Source organism: Pundamilia nyererei, unplaced genomic scaffold (genome assembly GCF_000239375.1).
Source record: "Pundamilia nyererei isolate P.nyererei 1_Seehausen unplaced genomic scaffold, PunNye1.0 scaffold00143, whole genome shotgun sequence".
NCBI lineage: Eukaryota > Metazoa > Chordata > Actinopteri > Cichliformes > Cichlidae > Pundamilia > Pundamilia nyererei.
The window spans coordinates 511,331-533,988 of NW_005187544.1; the positions used below are offsets into that span (position 1 = coordinate 511,331).

A 22,658-nucleotide genomic window follows, 5' to 3' on the forward strand; every position below is an offset into this window, starting at 1 on the left:
GAAGCTCCGCGATAGCCACCACACGAAGTAACGAGTAACGACCCTATCTAAATCCCAGTAACGAGTAACGCGTTCCTGATTTTGGCATAATAACTAGTTACCGTGCTCGTTACCACAATAATAACGTAGTTACTGTAACGCGTTACTTAATAACGCGTTAGTCCCAACACTGTATATAAATAATACTGAATTCAATTCAATTGAATATGATCAAAAAAACGGTTGATAACCAAGTTTTAGGTACTTAAAAAAGTCACTTGCAGCAGAGTGAGGACAAGCATCAGATTAGATAGAGTGCAGTGTTTACGTTAGTGAACAAGTTATCATTTCTCAAGTGAGTGAGTGCAAACAACAGAGATAAAAGAGCAAAAGAAATAAAAAGTGTTTGCTCCAGCTGCGTGAGAGTTTGAAATAAGCAAACATGCCCGCAGGAAGTACACAAACACATCAGTCTGTCTCCTCCTTCTGTCCTCAGCCGAGTGACATTTGCCAAACTTATGCATCTGAACTATTCACTTTTCAGAAAGTGCCCTTCAAATTGAGGGCACACTTCCCAGTGTGAGGCTCTGGCTGCCCTCAACTTCTATTTGACAGGGCCAACCGAGCACTGCAGGGATGGCCTGTGTGCGTCATGCCCTTCTGTAGGCATCCCACACCAGCTTGGTGACTCAGCAAGCTGAGGCAGCAGGGATGCTGGATGTGAAGCAGATCTGTGCGTTTCTGTAAGACAAAAAAATAAAAGGAAAGATGCAGCAGTCTGAATGACTCATCAATGTTTGTTAGAGGCTTTGAAGAACTGATGCTTTTCCAATTTTAAGCCTTAAAGGGAACATTATTATCATGTGAACACAATGATGCAGTTAGGTCCAGACTTTCATGGCTCACTGTTGAAAGAATCTTTTGACTAAATGGCAAGCGATGAAGAGAAAATGCACTGTAGACTCCATACAATCGCACACTGATACCAGACTGACTGTATAATGGCAGCATTTATGTCAGGTTTCAGTGTTGGTGTGCTTGAAATGCTTTCAGTGTTGCAGCAGAAAACAAATAACTGAAGTGAGATAACTTAATCTTATTGAGTCTAATTAAAACAAATATTGACAAAGTTTAACCAAGTTGAAAAAGGTGATAAATAACAGTTTGTTATTCCAATACTCAGAATGTCACAAAATGTTAGAAATTGCAATAATATCTAGAATGAAGTATCATGATAATATCGTAACATGGGGTGTCTGGTGATTATCACTTCTACATGATGGATGGACACAGTGTCTAAGTGATTCTGATGGTTAACACTCCAACTCCAATCTCAATGTCTTTCTGTAGTTTCAAATCCAGGGTCCTTAAGCCCAGGGCAAAAACAGTAGATATCTGTAACTCTCCAAATACCATCAGACTGCGCTGCTAATTGTTATTGTTATATCAAAGAAAGATGCAAACTACCGGTAGGCCCAGATTTGGTTTATGGAGGTGACATATTCCCAAAGCAAAATGTCAGTAGAATTGATAGGCCACATTTTACAGTTTCTGTAAGTCCGTGACATTGTGAATGAGTCACTGTCATGTTGCTTTCTCTGATGATGGGAACGTCCCTTACCACAGCTCCAACTTACAACTCCTAAAACGACCCCCATTACCATCAGGGGGTAATGGGGGGATTTTCCATCTTAGAAGATGCATCTGCACGTTATGGATCCCCGACTGCCACAGTGTTGTTGACATATGGCTGTGACGGTACTGGTGAGGAAGATAAGAGAAGTATGTTCTCCCAAGGGAAGTAAAGTTATTAACAAGATCGTTTTCATGATATTAGCAGATACATGTACCAGAGATACAGAACATGTAAGTCATTGTGTTGGTGTAAATGCTTTCATATTTATGGAACAGTGTCATTTGTATTCTATTTCATGATAAGTCCCTGTTTCAACTTCAAGTATTATAAATGATGTATTCAGAGGACACCCACAATAGGTTATGCTTTCAGGTCCTCCACTTAGTGAGTTATTGGTCTGAAATGGACAAGAACCTTCTAACTTAGAAACTATAATTCTTACAGGTGGGGGGTAAATTTAAAATATTTCACATTTGACCTCTGACATTTCCCTTAAAGTCATTAGATTTGCCTGATCAGCTCAAAGTGATATAGAGCTATTTAAAAATAACTGTCTTTGTTTGTACTGGCAGCATTGGGAATGATACTGGTATATGGGGATTCTAAATATCACATTATAGATTGCATCCAAATATCATGTCATATTTGACCCCTGACCTTACCAAAGATTTTACAAGTAAAATAAAAAACATAAATGTTTAAAAATTAGAAATCAATAGTTACAGATTTTTGATACTTGAAATGTTTTGTTTTCAGGTACGGTATGTGTACTGTGTGTTCAGTGACCAGCTACACACAGAAATGCCAATAGTGCCACGGGACTGTCCCGTGTAATAATGTTAACTGCTTATCTTCTTATCTGCTTAGTGATTAAATTGTCTATATATTATTAACAGTGGTTTAAATTAAAGACTGAACCGGAATCTGTTGTATCTCATCTGTGTTTGATAGATGGATATTGAATCAATATGGAATTAATACTTCTCTTCATTAAGTATTCAGCCTGTTAAATTGCCTCCCAGATGTGATGTCTGCCTCTCATCACCCATCACTTTTTCTTTAAGCAACTTCCAGATCACAGAAGCTCCAATAAATGTGTGGTTTACCACACATGATTCCCATTATTGCATTCTTTCCTTTTACTGTTTATTTCAAAGTTCCAGTTATGAGTGAGGTCTTTGATGTAGATGCATCTGACTTATGTTGACTGATTCAGTTGGACAGCAGCGGACTGAAACTTGAAGCAAATGATGCATCACTGTGGATGGCCCTGTTATTAATGCTTAATTGAGTTTCTGTTGACATGGTGAATGTAAGTTCAGTATTCGCTATCCTTTTATCTCTGTTTTGGTCTCTTCCAGGTGGTGTTTTTGTGAAGTTGTACTGCAAGTTAGACCTTTCACATATATATTAAAATATTTATTTGCTTCAGTTCAAAATGTTCATTTTTGATCAAAATCCCTGTGGTCACTGTGAAGTTTGCTTCTTGAAAGCAGCACTAAGTTGCATCAAGCCTTTCTTTAAAATGAAATTTTTTACCTGTTGCATTTGAAGCTTGAGCTGCCCGAGTTGGAAACATCAGAGAAATAAAGTGTGTTTTGAAAAGTTGTCTCTTTCGGGACTTAAAAGGAACCTGTTGCTAACTTAGCCCATACCCCCTTCTCCACTTGCCCTCGGGCCATTTGACCTCCCCTGTGGTTTACAGCTCCGTGAATGACAGCTACCCATTTCACCTCGTTTTTAATTGCAATCCAAGCCCTCCATTTACCTGCCCAAAACTACTTCAAAGAGCGCTTGCACATTCACACAAAAGCTCTTCAAGATTGCACTTCCTTTTTTCCACAACCAGCTGAGAGTGTGAATGGATCGTCTAATCCAGCAGCTTAAAGGCTTTTTTTAGTTCAGCCTGTCACTCAGAACCTTTTTTGTTGTAACTGTGCGTTTGTGTTTGGGAATGCAGCCCGTGTAATTTCAAAATGTCGCTCCGAGGCGCTTTGTATTTAATGTGTGGTCGTGTGTTTGCATCGTAAACCTTTTGCGTTTGAGCTTGTGCGTGATGATGAGTGTACGGATGTGCGTGTTTATGAATCTTTTTGAAGTGCTCGCACCTGTTGTAAGACTTCATGAGGGCAGTGATTCATCTGTCGAGGCAGAAAAGCTTCAGGTTTGTTTACAGTGCAAATTCAAAGAAAGACGGGTCACAACTGTGCCACACACGTCACCTCAAGCATGTGCTTTTAGGCTTGACCTTTACAATGCCATGCACTCACTGAGGACTGACAGATAGACTTGAATTTCACAGTGAAGTGTGTACTGATGAAGTTTGCTTGCTTGTGTGTCTGGATTTTGTAAATCAATCAGTTTTGGAATTTGACATTTATGCCAGCAGAAACTACTTTGTGTTTGACCTGCATCCCATTATCTTAATACAAGAATCTGTCAGCCTGACTAATCATTATTTTCTTCTGTGGAAAAGAAAGATTAATCAAAAGCATAAACTTTGTACAAAGCAGAGAAGGAACATCTGTCTGAAAATCAGTTTGAGGGGTACACCAAGCTGAGTTTAAGAGATGGAGGATCCAATCACTGAAGCTGGATTTCTAGTTTACTTGGCAACGAAGAGTTGGAGTTAAAGTGCTTGAATTTCAGGACCGGGACCACGCCTCCAAACACGCCCCTTCCGGTTCTTATTTATATATGGATACCCCAGTTCTACAAGCTTTTTGTTCTGTCAGGCTTGGGAGCCGCCGCCAGTTCCCTCTGAGGCCTTCCCCAAGCCCCAGCTCAATTCATGTTTAAGCCATTCACCTTTATCCACTAAAAACGCTGTCAAGCCAGCTAGTGAAATGAGATTACTGCAGAAAGCTGACAGTTACTTAAACATGCTGATTGACACTTCCCTGTCATGTCTTAGTGGACTGCAGGTCTCTGAGTTTGTATGAATGCAAGAGTGAGACATGGAGTGAGAGGTGTCTTTATTTAGAAGCACATGTTTCAAATCCCTTTGGGCTCCTCTGATGTTGCACTTGTCACACAGAGACTGCGCAGTTTACAGACAAGCTTGACATTGCTGCATATCAAGATGGGTTGATGACACATCCATTTCTTAAAAAAACATCTCCTTCATTTTTAGGAATACCCTTCTGCACAACTTCTCTTCAGCCACTTCATTTTTTTTACCTCCTCAGAAAGATAGACTCACTTCTTATGATCACAGAGGGAGTAAAAAAAAGAGAGTTTGCAGCTAATTATGAGGGAAGCTATTCAGCTTATTCAGATGCGTTCTCTACCAACACCCCCCTCCTCCCCCATGTCCTCTCCTCCCCCCCAGGCAGTGAAGGGTCTTTTCTGTCCCCAGAGAGTGATGTCAGCATGGCCCATTGAAAACAGCCGCCGTGTGCTCCGAGATGAATGCCCTGGCTGAGCACAATGGCCCCAATTTGAATACCACGCGGATATATGCCAGATCGGCGCCCCCAACAAAAGAAAAGAGGGCTACTCTGCTCCCATTCAAGCATGCTGTTATTTTATTAGTCGTAAATTTGCTTCATCCATTTATAGCTTTTGTAGTTTTTCAAGTGTTTATGGAGTTTGAAACACATTGGCGACCTGACAGGGTCGGCCCTTTTTTTTGGACAGAATTTTATTTTTGTTGGCACGTAACTGAAACACCGTGCTCGTGTTTGTGTCTGACCGCAGATTTACACGGACTGGGCCAACCACTACCTCGCCAAGTCAGGACACAAGCGTCTGATCAAGGACCTGCAAACAGACGTCACGGACGGAGTGCTGCTGGCTGAGATCATACAGGTCGTAGGTAAGGAAACCAACTTCTGATTCCAGGCCCTGCTGGAAGAAGCCAGCTCTGATCAAGTGACTGCTGGAGAAAAATGCGAGCCACGTCATTACTTGTTTAGACACGGCTGACCTTTACCAAATAAATGGTCGCTTGCAAACATCATCATTAACTACAAACTCGTCTTTTGTTGAGGTGATAAGATTAAACCATTTTACTCTATTATATAATGTAATATTGAACTATAAAGTAGATTTTGCAGCTGAACTAGTTACTTCCACAAAGGGCCAATAGTCAGGAGAAAAACACTATTGTTGAGGAAAACTTTTATGAATTTATAGACAGTCAGTGAACTACAGTCTGTAGACTGGGAGAATGTATAGAAGAGAAAGGAGAACAGTTAGAAGAGTGAATATAAATATAAATCAAATAAATTTAAACTTTCTGAAGTTTGTGCTTTGCCTTGTCTCAACTCTTTACAAACCAATGTCTTGTATTATGTTTGTATTGTTAAGCATGTTTTTGATTCAGTTATGTTCTCAAAGAGTCTTATGATCCTAAATCAAATTAAGAAAGCTTATAACTCAACAGCAGCAGTTATACACAGTATGCAGCTGTTCAACCCACTGCTGATCGTCTGTGTTTTTGACCCATGCTCTCGTCTGTAAAATCATCATCATCATCAGTCTTGTCATCTTGTCTGGCCGTCCTCAGCCTGTCATTTCATCTGCCGGCAGCCTTGCAGCTAAAACAGGCAAACACCAGCTGACCGGTGATTCAGCATGTCAGTGACTCTGCTCCCTGCTCCTCCCCCGTGTCTCTGACCCAGATTCTGTACATTTTATGCTATGAAGACCTTTACTGTTCTCACACTACATCAGTTGTTGCATGTGATTGTGTTTTAAATTAGGTCATGAAGTCCATGCCTTCGTTCCTGAGCCTGGTTCTGCCGGAGGTTTCATTCTGTTAAAATTTAGTTTTTCCTTCCTGCTGTCACCCAGTGCTTGATTATAAGGCCTTGTCTGATTGTTGGGGGGGAGGGTTCTCTATTATTCTAGGGTCTCTTACAATATTAAGCACCTTGAGGCGACTGTTGTTTTAATTTGGCACTATATAAAGCTGAATGAGCACTATAGGTCTTTTTGGGTTATACGAATCTTCGTCTGTTAAAAGGGTTCCAGGAAAATCCAGTTGTTTTCACACCTGTATGGTGACTAAAGAGCAAGGTTGGCATTATATTGCTTTGGGGATATGCACAAGCATAAATGCTGACACAAGAATGTGGAACTGTTCTAATGCTACTTTCCAGCCTGGATGTGGTCGTGTTTTTTATGATTTATTCTTATGAAAGTTTGATGTTTTGACTGGGTAACATGGGACCATGTTGAACAGGGTCTGTCTTGCTCCTCTGTGTTTGTTCAGTTAGTATTAAATAATTCATTAGCAGTGAAGCTGATTATTCAGACTATTTTGGAGCTCAAGAAATGAAAGTTTTGCTGAATTTTATAAGTGAAAGGTGGCTCCTGAGTTTCTGCATTGTGGAAAAAGTACCTGATGTTAATGCAATCCAGGCTGGCTACAGCTTTGCTCTCAGATTAAATCATTTCCAACCAGAGCCATCCATTCACCTGTTTTGTACCTCCTTTTTGCCTGCTGCTTCTTGTCTCCTGGGAAAACCTCATACCCACATAGTGTGATGAAACCAGAGCAGCTTGCTGGTGTTGGAACAGCCGTAAAAGTTCAGAGGCCTGGTCGGATATGACACCTGTTTAGCTATTTGACCTGCTTAGATTCAAGGTCAGGGTTGACTTTCACACAAGCCTCCAGATCGATTTCATCATCAGTTGTTTTTATGAATATTTCAGAGGGTAATCTGTCTGGTGAAATTCAACCAAAATTAAGATATGGCTTTGTCCTCTGTTTCTAGTCTTCTCCAGTAATCTAGCTGTTGTATAGCCCAGCTGCAGGAATGTGAGCTGTACATTTATTTGCTCAGTATTCACAAGATAAACTGTGTGAGTTTGTTTTTTATTTTTAGTTTTAAGTGTGTCCCAAAATCACACAGTACGTGTCTCTTGTGGGTGTTGGTGTCTACAGTGTGCAATTTTTAGGTAGCACACAAACCAAAGCCAACAGTAGTAGTGTTAAATCACTGATAGTCTTGTTTGCACTAAACTATCGCTTCATGCCAAATTTTAATTCTCAGTATGAAAATGACGTGCTTTAAATGCACATAGAGAGAGGTAGTATCCAAATACATGCTGCAATACCAAGTTCATAAAAGTGAAAAACCCCTTGCCTTGAAGGTCATCTTGACCTCTTGAGCTCTTCCTGAGCCGCTGCTATTTCTAGATCACTTCCTATAAGTCTCCTTCTGACCACTTGTATGAGCACCCTGTGATTTCACCACAGACCTCAGTCTTGGGCAGGAAACAAACATCAACTGCTCTTTAAACCTGACCAGACTTCCGGGATCGGTGTCCTTCCACAAAGATCAGTAGGGCCACCAGGAGCATGCTTGCTGTTTTGGGTTTTACAACATTCACTTATCTTGCACCATGAATTTGTCCTTCATGGTCAGACTGTCCTGGTGCTTCAGTGTGAGAACAGAAACCACGAGACCTGCAGTGGATCCTGTTGTGCGCCATTGTGTGTACAAAATATACAACATGTTAAAAAAAAATTTTTCATCACCTGCTTCTTTTCCAAAGTTAAAATTCAGGCTTAAAGGTCATCATATTAAGAAACAGTGAAGGAGATCCATAGACCTTCAGTAAAAGGAGTCAAAGCTTGACTCCTATGGAGCGAATAACAGCAGCACTACAAGTATAGCAGTGTTGCCCAAGGAGGACTTTAAAACGAGTATGGTTTTACATTTTTATGGGTGGAGTTGTTGAAGTTTCTAATTGCATGTTGACCTAATTGACCTGATAACACCACCAATTAACTAACATAAACTGAAAATTAAATCAGTTTTAATTCACAGTCCAAAGTGTATGGGAGCTATTTATAAAAGCCCAGTAATCCCAGGAGTCTTCGTCATTTCCACTAAAACTGACCACATTTCTTTCATATGTGAATTGTAAAACAAAACCATCCACTTCACTGGAAGAACAGTGTTTTGTGCTGCTGTATGGTGTAAAGGATGTGGTCCTGACATGTAGCTGCCCTCTAGTCTCCACCGTGCCTCCTGATGCAGGAGTCTGTGCTGTTAGCACAGTTGTCAGCTGTGAGCTGAGGGCTGTGTCTCAGCTGCTGTGGGCTGGGCCTTCTAATGGACGGGAGGGATTCTCAACACCACACACACACAGCAGCGCAACACTCCTGGTTGGGCCCCCAACGGCCCCGCTCCCATTTGCTATGACCAGATAGCATTTCATGTGTCAGCGGGAGGGGATAGGAAAGGAGCAGAGGGGGGATCCAAGTCACTGGCATGAACACCTCTGCTCTCTGCACTCAGCCTGTCACTGTCTGGGACACACACATCGGGATAAAGGAGAGGATTACATTAAGTGAACACGCCTGAAAAGAGGTCTCATTATCTCTTCTTTTGTCTCTCTGTCTCTTCTGTCTCTCCTCAGCCAATGAGAAGATTGGTGATATCAATGGATGTCCCAAGAGCCGTTCTCAGATGGTAAGTGACCTACCAAGTTTGTTTTGGCAGAACGTTGAGAAATTTACCTGCGTGTTTGTGTGAAACAAACCCAGCTCTTTGAAGTCCCATCTGATCAACTTAAGTGGCCCTCGCTAGAAACTGCGGCACAGAAGTCCCTGGTAAATAGTTGTAGATGTGAATAGTTAGCCCATTTATTTTTACTTTTGTGGTATGGTGTGCAGTCATCCGTGAAACCTCTGGCTCAGACTTCTGGATTTGGCTCTCAGTTAAAAGCATCGCAGGCTTTGGTTTTGGGGCCAGTTTTGCCTCTTCATGTTACACATGATACACATCCAAAGAAGTCAGCATTCCTCACATCTTCAGGGGTAAAAGCAGATGGAGAATATCAGCACTGATTTAAAAAAAAGTTCAGAGCCAGTTACGATGTGTTTTTGTCTGCAGTGATAGTTAGAAGGTACATAGGTGGGATTGCCTTCTTGACACTGTTGGTGGCATTTTAGCGGTTTTACAGTTTAGTGCTCTCTGTGGGAAATGAACTGAGCATCTCAAAGCAGGGCTGCCCTCCACTAAATGCGATGGGTCATAAATTGGGACAGTGTGCCAGCTGAGGGGACTATTTCTGGTCACCAGCCAGACTACTGAAGCCTACCAAAGCACCAGAGAGAGAATGATGGAGACACCCATACACACCCATATTTAACAACTGAAAAGGAGGTGGAAGCACAGCTGATCCCTGAGCGTCACTGCACACACATACCCACAGTGGAGCCATATTACTGTACTTATGAGGGCATTCTGCTCTGACTGATTGTAGTTCTTCTTTAGCATTTGATGGTGTTTTCATTTCATTCGTTTTTGATGGAGGTCACCTATGTCCTGCCATGTTATTACATTTATTTCAGAATTAATTATATATTAGAGAGCTTCTGTAAAATTCTGACCTTCAGTAGAGAGCGAGGGTTCACACTATGATGCTCATGGTACGCTCTGCATTTATCATTCCTGAAAACGCAGAGAAGGGGTTTGTCCACGCAAGAGCCAATTATTCTTCTTCTCTTGGGGTTGTTGAGCATCACTGATTTGAACGTGTTTTTCTGTCCGGCTGTGTTTGCGTGAGTAAGTTCATTAGAACCAGAATCAGTGAAACACTTTATATTAAATATAATGACCTAAGAAAAACATACATTAATTGCACATTGTTTGTTGCAGTGTTTATCCTGGACAAGCATTATAGGAACAACACCAACACAGAGTATACAAACTTTTTACATTTTTACAAGCGTTTGAAAACATTTATTAACTCCCACTGAAAATGGTCTCGACTCCATCTCCACTTCGCTATCACTTAGGTCTTTCCCATTAGCCGTGATCACACCCCCAGTTCTCCTGTAACTGAGCATCTTGAAATTTTGGTCTCCACGGTCTGGACGTCTCTGTGGGTTTCTTATCAACATCCTGTTTAGAGCTCTTTCACATCCAGCTCATGTGACACAGCAGCTTTTTCTTTTGCAAAGCGAGAGGATTGTAGCTTACCTCTGAGACAGAACAAGTGGTTCCAAATGGATGGTGTATCTTTTACGGTGTTGTGATTCTTCATAGACTCTGTTTGCGTGAAAGGAAATGGTTTGTTTCTCTGTTTTTATAGTGTTCATTCAGTCAGTGGGAATTGTTTAATGGAAAGCAGTTGTCAAAATCTCGCTTTAACTTTGCACGCAGACCCGCAGATGTTGCAGTATGTGCGCATGTTTGTCTATGTATGTGAATGTGATTGATTCTCTGTGTATAGTCTCAGTATTTGTGTCAGCTTTAGAACCGAATCTGAAGCATTCAAACAGCGCTAAGGGTAGGCATAACCGCAGCAATTATGCAGAATGTCTGCTTTGTGTATCGTAGTGCTGTCAAAACAAACACACACAGAGGTTCTGAGAGTTTATTTAGCAGAAGAGTGTTTAGAGGAGTGAGAGAGCTCTTTTTTTTAACCACACTTGATTTCATTGTTGAAAAAAAATCTGCTGCCCTTCACTAGTGCTTGACTCAAGCTCGGCTTCTGAATGAATAAAAATGGAAATAAGCTCCATCAGTGGGATAAACTGTAGTGCATTCACCTCACTCACCTGCTGCCTATCCGCACAAGTGCCTGTTTCTGTAACTGTCACATTCTTGTTGAAAGAAACCCCACTGGCAGATCATCCCTTTGCCACCCAGTCAGGCTCTGTGTGTTTGTGTGTGTGTGTGTGTGTGTGTGTGTGCGCGTGTGTGTGTGTGTCGTCTGCCTGCCTGTCTGTGCAGGTTTAGTCCAGACTGATGGTGTTGATTTGACAGTGAGCTGTTAAAACATCCCACGATGGCCCATCACATAGGGAGACACACAGACATGATTACATGGGGTGTCTCATTCAGGCGCCCACCTCAATGGGACACCCCCCACCCCCACCCCCCCTCTGGTTGAAAGTAGTTTCAATTAAAAAGTAAACTGTTAGCAATTTTCAAAAGCCAGAATCACCGTATGAGATTCAAGATTCACGCGGCATGTTTCAAAACACAGATAAACCCATGGCATCCACATGATGTGTCCAAGATGTGAACACAGAGGGAGTGAAGGTGTGATTGTGCTGTGAAAGGCTTTGTCTTGATTTTATCTTTTAGGGAGCTGTTCATTTCCCCCCGTCCCTCTGTTCTTCTTACTCTGTGTGCTGGACTGATTGGTTCTTACCAATCAGCCATAAAATAAAGAGGGTGAATTGAGGAAGTAGACTCGCAGACAGCCACACAGGTGGTTAGAAACCAGCAGGACCAGGTGTTTAATGGACTTGATGAAGCATAGAATGAATGTTTATGTGCTGAACTGTCTGCACAATTGAGCTTTTCTTTATAATTCACTGTGTGTTTCACCTTCAGGTGTGGTTTAAGATTGGATTGTAGCAGGTGAGAAAGTACCTTACCCTGCAGTGTCTTTATTATGTTTTATTCAATCTAAAAATGTACACAGAATTGTGCTGGTGTGTCCATGGATGCTTATTTTTGATGTTTTAGCTGGTGGAGCTTTACACAGGTACACAGGGCAAGAACCAGAAGGTGTTGGATTAATGCTTAAACAGGCTGGTTAATGTTTGATCATAAGGCGTTACACTTTCTGTGTGCGTTTGAGAGAGAAATCCCCGAGTGTGTCAGCTGGTCAGAGCTCAGGTGATCACATGGTGGATTGGAGAGAATGAGCAATCAGAGTTGCTGTTGCTAAGATACCAAATATACCAGAAGCCAAATAATATTTTTCAGCCGGCACAGGCTTATTCACCCTGGAGATGTTGTGTCTTCCACATGACTTCTGCTGACCCATGGGCTGCAAAAGAAAGAGCACCTATAGCGGTGGGATAAAATAAGAGCGACGTTACCCTGAATAATGCAGTTCAGTTCAACTGTTCTCAATCAAAAGCTGCCTCCATATAATATTAACACTTTTTTCTGGTGCTGTGATAGAGAGGTAATCTTGTAATGTTCCACAAGGTATTTGTATTATATTGTCCAACCTTTGTATATACACTGTGTTCATTTGTGGCTTAACAATTAGTCTATTCATGGGAGATATGACACAGCAGTTTTTAATGGCTTTTTTCCCCAGGAACATTTAAACTTTGAAAAATGTGGCCTTTTAAGATGAAAGCCTGGGGGAATTTCAGTTTGTGTGGGTGCAAGCCGATGTTAGCCTGAATCAAAACCGTTTCAAAGGAACAATTAAAACATAACAGTCAACTTACAATAGCACAGATATCCTGATATGACTGCCTCAACTCTCAAACACAACAGTGAGTATGTAAAAATGAATTTTCAGATGGAAGAGGGCTCAGTGTGCTCCCTGTTACACCGACGTGTGTGAAGTTGCATCATGGTGTATCTATTCATGCTGCTGCTGCACCAGAACATTTCTGTTAAAAACTTGAGCGTACGTGGTTTTCTGTCAGAATAGAAAGAATTACTCAGGTACGTGTCAAAGTTCTGCAAGTGGGTGGCTAGATGCAATCCATGAAACATCCCGAGTGGGTGAAAGTGTGTGTGTGTGCGCGAGGGCACACACTGATGGATTTAACAACGCACAGATACACACACATGCTGACGCAACGTGTTGGCTCACAGTCTTAACCAGCCAGACTCTACAAGAACCAACAGTCAAAAGGTCAAATGACACGGAGCTGTCCGGAAACGAAGCTCGTGTCGTCACATCATAGGAAAAAGGTCCAATGCATCAAGCCAATAAGGTGTTTCTCTAAAATATAACATTTCAGCCAAAAAAAAGGTTCCTGCCTCATTGAAGCAGAAAAATGTAATTTGTTAACTGCTGTTTTGCAAAAAAATATGTGATTTCATTTTGTTACATTTTTTTTTTTTTTAGTGGGAAACTGTAATGTACCCAAACAGACCAGCTTCTGAATTAACTTCGACCGTTCATAGTTAGGGGTAAAGTAGGATATTTTATTGCATCGGGATTTTGATGCTCATAATTTCAGTTTTACTTCCAAATGAAGTGATGAAGTGTTTCAGACGAAACCACAGCTTTAACAGCTTACGGTCTCACAGTTTGCTGTAGTGATGTTGTGCTTTGTTCCCAGATCCCTGCGAATAGAAAAGCATACAGGTAAATGCAGAAGCAAGACTCAAATTGTGGTAAACTATAATCCTCATCAGAAGGCAGGTGTCAGTCTTGCAGTTCTCACGTTTATTGTAGTACATCAATCTGGTTAAATCTTATAGCCTAGTTTTGGTCACTCTGATCTGCTGGTGCTCTGCTTTTATTCTGACTGGAAGACTGACATGTAAACAGTAAATGTAAGAGCCATTTTGCTGCTTGTCGGTGAAATCCTGCTTCACACTCATAATACTCTTGCTCAAGCATACTCCTTCCCCTCTCTCTCTCTCTCTCTCTCTCTCGCTCTCTCAGTCACTCACACACACACACTCACACACACACACACACACACACACAATAGCAGCCCTGTGATGGGAGGAAATGTTTGTTCAGAGCACTGTTGGCCGGCTAGCCCTGCACTAACGCTGCCAGGAGCCGAGCAGAGCAGAGAGGTGACAGTGGCTCGGATCGAGGTGTGAAGCTGGGCAGAGGCAAACTGCAGGAACATGTCACACTTTCAGGCAGGTATGGGGCTTCCCTGCAGATTTGTTGTCTTATGCTGACAGTGAACGCTTTCTTGTTTAGAGGTGGGGTTTTTTCTGGTTGTCAGTAGATTCTCTTCTGTACCATATAAAATTTTGAGGCTATAGCTTACTGCCCTTTGGCAGCGTGGGCGCTTCGTATACACTTTTCCTTTCACTTCAGTGTGTCTGCAATCATTTATCAGCCGGTTATCTTGGTACAAAGTTTGCACAGAGCAGATTCATGAGAGCAGTGACCCAAAAAATAAAGTGGTGACAGACACAGACATTGCATTCCTCTTTCTTGTTGTTGGCAACGTTTTGCTAATCCAGTCAACAGTACTAACGTGATCATCCATATCAGTCATCCTTTAACCAATGCTGTTTCAGACATTTTCTTTTAAGCTGGATGATCATGTAGTATTTAGATTCCTGGCCAGCCTTAAACTAAGTTTAACTTTTATGACATTGGAACACTCTGCCTTACAAGTGTTACAACCTTTGATCCGATTCTAACTCATTAAATATCCTGAATGGACTAATCAGTAATATACAGTAATTAGAACATATATTTAGTGGTCTGAGTAGGATTTCAGGCTACAGCTGATGTTCCGCCGGCTTTACTAAACTGTTTTTCCTACGCGTTTTAAATAGCAGTAGAGGTTTCAGCATATTTACCCTGACCATGACACTTATGATGGGGTGTCTCACTGAAATATACATTCTGAGGGTTACTGCTATTTAAGCTTCAACTATAAAAGGCTGCTTACAAGTTTAGGCCCAAGGTATTAAAGAAGGTTTTCAACAGGTTTATTTTTAAGGACCCGGCAGTATTCAGAGAGGACCATAACCTGCATTCCTACTGTTCCTTAGTTTACTGCTGTCCTACATTGAAGGACAGCATGTGCCAGCCCTGCTAACAGCTGTTTCCCAGGTCAGAGGTCATGGAAATGACAGCAGGGGCAGTGGTGCATTTTCAGTTCAGCCGATGACCTGAAGTCAGATGAACTCTTCACACACTGGCATGGCTCAGATATTTTTGGAGCTTGTTTCAAACACTGAAAGCAATGAAGAAATTGTTATCAAGCCAGTATTATTGAAATAATACATCCAATATTCTGTTAGAGGTTGTAACATTATTGTGAAATTCATAGTATCATAGTAGCAAGTCTATCTGCTAATAACTAATAATGTGGCTCTAAGAGCAGTATGACTGTGGGGTTGACTGATAAAGGAGTGCTAGCAAGTCCTTCAGCAAGGAGTACTTCCTGCTCAAGTTTTTTGCTGCTGACTGACAATTACAGTAGCCTGGACATTCCACCTTGATGATGTTGCCCTTGTTCACATGCAAATTGAGTGTAATGCTGAAACTTTAATGACGTAAATGCTGTCCTCTACACCATCTTTGCTATCTGAGCTACACTATTGCACTGCGTAAAACACAAGAGAAGGAAGGAAAAGAAGTGAAGTACACCACAAAAGGGAATCCAAGTATTCAAACAAGTTACTTTGTAACATGTACCCCCAACTGCTGGTGGATATAACTAAATGTGACATAGTACAGGATGGCAGCAAACTTAGTAGTAATTCTGTGGCTTCTGTGGTTTAGTAGTGCACTCATGGATTTACCTACAACATTTGCTGTCAGACATTTTTATATTTTTACAAAGGCAGATGTAAATGAGTTCGTCACCTCATAGCCGGAGACTTCCTAGCAGGAGAAGCACAGTGGGAGCTGTAGGTCAGGTTATATTTAGTTGGTGCATATTAAGTGTAATCATGTCATTAATCATTACTGTACAGGACCCTTCTGTTTGCAGCCCACACCCAGGCTCATTTACAAAGAACACAGTTCATATGTATTTAGGTTTGAAACCACTTGCGGTATCATTGCTGTGTATCTGTGCTCCCACCCTCTGCTGTAAAGTTCTATTGAAGCTTTCAGAATGATTTTTTGTCAATATATTGTTGCAGTGTTGCAGATTAGGCTCAGTGCATTAGAAATCTACTCTGTGAATAAATAGCATTCTGAAAAGATTCGGCCCCTCCCTAACCTTTGTATACAGTTTAAAATTTCCACTTCTCAAACAGTTTTTATTGTTGATTAGTTGCTCTGCAGAGACTTCTACACAGCTAGTAACTCTGTGTGTAATATGAGAGATCAATGACTGTATAATACTGATATATCTTTTGTTGTACCCTGTTTGTTTGCTCCCCACCAACAACAACAGTTGGTACACTTTGATCGCACAGTCATTCATCAGATCTACCCTGCTTAATGACTTGTTTTATGCGGTTTACCTTACGATAAGGTGCGCCAGCCAGCAGATTCTGTGTATAATGGGTCACATGGTCTCTAAACAAAGCCTGTCTGCCTATCAAATCCTCTCACAGTCCAGTGACAGCTCAGCAGTCTGCTCAGGTTGCCATGGCTGCTGTCATAGCAACTGAGTGACTATAGATGTTTGCTTCCTCATAGATCAAGTGATGTAAGTGTGGCTGGTTTGAATTCTGCTTTGGCTATGTCACTATGTGGTCCAATTTACTTCTCTAGTATGGCACAGCAATCTCTGTACATACAGACTCTCTCTTCTACTCTTCAGCAATAGTTCATACTTTTATATGTGCCAGAAATTTGTTGTTTTAGTGCCATTTGTTTGTTATAAATGCTGATATCCCAAATGCCACAAAACGCCTTTAAATGCAGTGCCGTGTAAACACTTAACACTCAGGTCTCGTCACATAAAACTTGCCAAAAAATTGTCATGATGACTTTTTTGCACGAATCCGAAGTTGGATACAACACATTAATGAATGATCAAAAAAAGCTTATTTTCCATCTTAACTGTTTTTGGAGTCATCCTACCTGTCAGATCAGTGATTATTAAATGATAAACGATCTGCAGTCCCAACAGTTCTATCATTGTCGTTGATATTCAGCACCTCTATTTACTGCTTAAGATGTTGTGATGCCAACCTTTGCCTTATGTTGACTCCCCCAGATTTGTTATTGTTGTGAGAGCCATGCAAAAAGCAAATCAGTGTGGGTGCTCATATTTCACCATGATGCAAATTTTAATGTAAATGTACAGTATGAAGAATCATGCAGCTCTAACTCTCTCTCTCTGTAGATTGAGAACATAGATACCTGCCTCAGTTTCCTGGCAGCTAAAGGAGTCAACATCCAGGGTCTGTCTGCAGAAGGTAAGCTGGAACCATAGATTTATTCTTTCACATGGAACATGAGAGTTCATCCTGAATCAAGCTCAGGCTTAGTTACTAAATAGAACTGATGCCGCGAGAAAGATAAAACCTCAGAATTGGTACACTGATTTAAAAAAAAAAAAAAAATTTATTAGCAAGCTCTCTCCAGGAAACTCTGTATTAATGCAAATGAAAACATTCAGGGCTGATTTCACAACACATATAACTAATGTACCAGAAAGCTTACAATGGTACATAATGATGTTTAAATGTAGCTGTTGTCAAAGAAAAAGAAAGAAATTCACACAGGGAACTGAGAGACAATATTATTACTGGTGCTAATGCAAAGCTGAATCAAACAGCAGCATCCTATTACAGCAAGAAACACATGGGGTCCATTCACTGTTCTGTTAGGAGAACTTTGAGGTGTATCATCTTGCAGTTCAAGAACAATCCAGAAGGAGAGCTAAAGGCAGCAGAATTAGATAGAGGAATTAGACAGAGTGTGACGTATTTGAAATGCCAGTTTCAGATGGGGCTGACCATCTAAATAAGGCCCAGGGCCCAGAATCGGGCTGGCAAAGACATGCCAATGTTTCTCACTGGACAACTTTGGAAAGGAGGGGATAAATTTGGACTTTTAAATGGATTAATGCATTGTACAACTTTATACAGCTACTGATTCATGCTACACTAAAGTAAGGTAATACTAGATAAACAATTAAATTACAAAAATGTTGCTGTTTTTCACTATCTACAATAGAATAGAATATATGGTTTGATAAGCAAGAGAGATGATCTCCATATAAGAAAACAATCAAAATGCCATGAAATCATTAAAAAAAACCCTAGTAGCTTATTTTCCAAGCACTAGTATGGTAAATGTGAAAAATTGTTGCAAACTTCATCCTCTATTTTGTTTTCATCTCCCCACTTTTTTTTCTACTTTTCTCCTTATAAATCATTCACCCCATCCTTGTTTCTGACCTTCAGAGATTCGGAATGGCAATCTGAAAGCCATCCTTGGCCTCTTCTTCAGCTTGTCCCGCTACAAACAGCAGGCCCAGCGGCAAAACTCCCAGCCCACCCTCCCACTTGCTGCCCAGTCCCAGAGCACACACCCTCCACTGAGTCAGCAGATCAGCGCCCCGGCCCAGCTCAGCCACTCTCTGCATGGGACTCCTGCCATCACATCCCAGAAAGCAGCGCAGGCCGAGATGCAGTCCAGGTGAGGCTAACTGGAGTGAACAAATGTGTCCCTGTGGTGTTTACTTTCTTCACGTGCCTGCTGTTGTAATCCATCATTTTGACATTTCTATCTTCCTGTTCGCACTTTTTGTCATTTATAACTCTAAACCTGACCTCTCACTGTCTCTGTCCTCTTCCATATCTTTCCTCTCTTTTCTTCTCCTCTAGGGATGGGTGTCAAAGTAAACTACTCAAGTTTTCCCTTGGTCAGAAAAAGACCTCTAGGTCAGCTCTTGTGCCTTTCTAATTTCTTTCTCCTTCCCTTCTTTCCTCCACCACACCTCCTATTCCGTTCCATTCCTGGAAATAGGTTGAGATTGCCCCTAATCAAGGATAGCATTTCTTTCGCGCTGTAATGAGTTTAATGTTGTTTCTTTGTCTGTGATTAAGGGCAATCTCTACTACAAGCACTATCTATTATGCATGAGTGGTAGTGTTGGAGCAGATAGGAACAAAAGCTCCAGGCTCCATTTTCAGAAGGCCCTGTCTCTCTGGCAGCGTGCCTCATTTGGCAGGCCTGCTTAATGGGCTGTAGAAGACCTTTAGATAACCCTTAAGTAAATGTGTGCGTGCTTGTGTGTGTGCGCGTGTGTGCTCCTGCAATCCCCCATATAATATGACATTAATAATTAACACAGAGGAATCTGTGGCAGGTCTGTAATGAGACATGTTATATTTATCTTTGGTCTTACTTTTTTTTTTCTTTTTCAGTTACATTAGCCTCCTTATAGCATGCAGCATCATATGATGTGATAACGCACCTTGAAATTTAGTGTACCATTTAGTTTTGCATGCTGCCCCATCCCAGAATATGTTTACATTGCACCTGCCTGGATACAGCACCTGACCAAACTAAAGAAATGCCCCCCTCTTTTGGTCAGCATGTGCAACTACAATTATTCTACATCATTTATCAAAACACTTTTTAAACTCTTTTTTTTTTAAATTGATTGATCTTAATTAAGATTAAAATGACTCTCTGGCAGCATCTGATAGCGAATTTTAAAAGATTTTAACAATGTGAATTGTTTATATTAATGCTAGCTGCTAATATTGCAGTGAAAGGTCTATTTTTCTTTGTTTTGGAATAAAAATTATTGTTAACTCAGTGTTAACATACTGAGTTAACAGCAAAACATGGTGCTTTTGAACATATGAGTGTGAAAGAATCTAAGTGAAGAGAAGAATTGCTGTACAATTTAGTGTAAGCAGACTGTTTTTTAAAGGGTTTTCTTTTGGTAAGTTGGTTGTATCCAAGTAATGATGTGCTGTTAGCACTAGTACTTCATTTTGAGAAATATTTAAGTACTTTTCTTTGTCTGCATTGCACTTTTAAGAGTGTAGAAAGAGAAAGATTTGCGAAGTAGATTTATTCTGGAATTTCTTTTCACACTATAGCCCATATTAAAATTAAAATTTAAGAAAAAAGTGTTGCGCGTTTTTTTTGTTTTTTTTTAATGTAACCACTAGATTGAATTACTTCCTGACAGACTCAGTCCAGTGGGGGAAGGTAGTAGACTTGCTGGCCCTGCTATAATTGAAATGATTTTAGACTACTCTAGCCTAAATAATGTGGTTAAAGCTATTACCTTGCAACAGCTGGATAAATAGTGGTCACTCAAAGTGAATGGCAAGACGGAAATGAGAGTTTCTATAATGCACACGAGAGCTGAGTGAGACTGCTGTAATCTGCTTATCAAGTATCCGCCTCAGTCCCAAGATGGTGATGATGTCGCCAATGGTCAATTAGCATTTCATTAGCAGCTGTGTGCCACAGCCTGTTAGATTCCAACTCGCCTTATAGATTGGCTTGCAAAATGAAATCAAGGTGTCATAACTTCCACCAAAGCTTGTCTACAGTCTAATCCATGTGGGGAAAATAAGGAGGAGCACGTGTAATCTGAGCTCATAGTTCTCCCAGGACCTGCTCTCAGTCTGACTGTCCACTCTGCTGCAAGCTTATCTGTCTCCATTAGCCTGGTGTAGGTGTACCCTGGGGGTGGGTCGCCGCAATGCTGCAAGAAAAGCAAACAAAAGCTAAGTTTAAAACTAAAGCTGCAATTTTAAATAGAAAACTACACATGTCAGGAACAAGTGAACCTTGAACCTTGAACAAGTTTGGAAAAATGCCTTGTTAGAAAGGAGCCTAAAATAGTGTGAAGCATTTAGAAAGACATGAAGAGGAGGGCAGTCCTATTGTGGTTAGTGTAGCAATGAGGTTGAGGTATATTTGACCTTCTGGAAAGCAAACAGAGACCACTTCCCCCAGGAAATCAATACAGTAGGTCAACAAGTTCATATTACAAATTAGCTGTGGATGTTGAGGTCCTCTACAGCCTATTGAGGGTGGTACATCAGCTTCAGTGCACATCATCACAGAGGCACGGTATAGAAAACAAAGCACGCTAGTGCAGATTTCTTTTTAAAGCTCATCCTTTGTGGCAAATTGCACTCCCCTAAACAGCATGTTTGTGTAGCACTTTCCTTTTTTAAACTATTAACTATACTTAATTTAGTTTTGAAACTATATTAATTTTATCACTAGTTTCAAAACAAACAGAAGATGTATGCTACTAGGATATTTTGGTATTTGCAGAATGTGGTTTTCTCTTTCAGAAATGTGATTTGTTCTACAACTGCCACTTACCCTTCTAATGTGTTTGGTTTAATCACATAAAATGCTTGGTCTAATAAATCTAATTATGTTATACCCTCCCATCTTAGTTTACAGTCTGTTGTGCTTGTGTTATAGGCTTGCAGTGACCTAATGTGTCTCTGTAATGTGTGGGGGAAAATAAAACTGCTTTAGATTCATAAACTCGTGTTTGTCATAAAGCAGCTAACTTTTTTTGGCCTGTTTATTCCCTCTTTTTTCTCCCTTGCTTTCTTCCTTTTTTCTTCTATCTATTCATCAGACTTCCTGGCCCCACAACAAGGGTGTCCACTGCTGGCAGTGACATCCCACCGAGAGGGTCGGTCAGTGCTGCTGGGAACAGACGGAGCCAGGGCTTCAGTGACAAAACCAAAGCCAACTCACACCTGAACAAAGGTAAGCCAGAGATGCAGATACAAATGGGTGCACACTGACATCTTCAGGTTGAATCTTGGATGTTGGCAAATCCCGTTAGCATGTCATCATGACATGTGTGCAAGTTTAGAGGAAGAGAAAGTAAAATTAGAGGACAGGCAGTAGCCTTGCAGCTGTAAAAAGTCTTAATGCTGTGTTTAGGATGATTTTATGGTGAATCCTTTGGGTGCTTTTTTGTTTTTGTGGGGAAAATGCAAGTTAGCTGTGCTGCTTTGAGGCTAATAGAGGATTAAAAACCATGCCAGTAATGCTTGGCCCTCAGCACGCAGTGCAGCACAGAAACAACTGTGTCTTTTAAAGAGAAGAGCAACAAAGAACTGATGAGCATAAAATCCAGAATCACATAATGACTACATGCTCACCACCTTTGGAATCATTCTGAACATTAAGGTTGCATTTTTAAAGGAGGTGGAGGTTGTTCTCAGTTTGCTTGAATCTCAGGCTGACCTGTGCAGTGTCTTTAAGGAAACGTGTCTTTGAAACTCTGTCCCATTACTCTTAATGTGTGGTTTCATGTAATATGAGTTAAATGTCATTGTGACCTCCATTTGCACAGACTGTATTCATCCTCACAAATGGAAAGGTCACTCAAAGTGTGGACCATTTAGAGCACTGCTCTCTACCTTTTTCCAACCTGCACAACTCAAGTGCAACAGCACAGTGAACCCTTTAGGACTTGCGAGAGGTGTTCGCCTCAGCACAAGAAGGTCCTGGCTTTGAATGGACCAGTCAGCTGGGTGGTGTGGAGGTTACATGTTCTCTGTGACTGTGTGGGTTCTCTGTGGGTTCTCTGGATTCCTCCCACAGTCGCAGACGCTGTGAATGTAACAGTGTGAATAGTTGTCTGTCTCTTTGTGATGGCCCTGCGATAGACTGGCGACCCAGTCAGGGTGTGCCTCGGCTTTTGTCCTATCACAGTTGGGCTCCGGCACCTAACCCCCCACCCCCC

General features: G+C 41.2%; 1 protein-coding gene across 1 annotated transcript in view; it reads left to right on the top strand.

Moving 5' to 3' along the window:
* nav2a (neuron navigator 2a) overlaps positions 1-22,658 on the top strand; it is a 102,611-nt gene that overhangs the window by 19,842 nt on the left and 60,111 nt on the right. The window contains exons 2-7 of the mRNA XM_013913656.1: positions 5,315-5,432; positions 8,993-9,045; positions 17,301-17,373; positions 18,367-18,601; positions 18,790-18,846; positions 21,537-21,670. Of these exons, the coding sequence (XP_013769110.1) occupies positions 5,315-5,432; positions 8,993-9,045; positions 17,301-17,373; positions 18,367-18,601; positions 18,790-18,846; positions 21,537-21,670 (670 nt within the window). The remainder of the gene's footprint in view (positions 1-5,314; positions 5,433-8,992; positions 9,046-17,300; positions 17,374-18,366; positions 18,602-18,789; positions 18,847-21,536; positions 21,671-22,658) is intronic.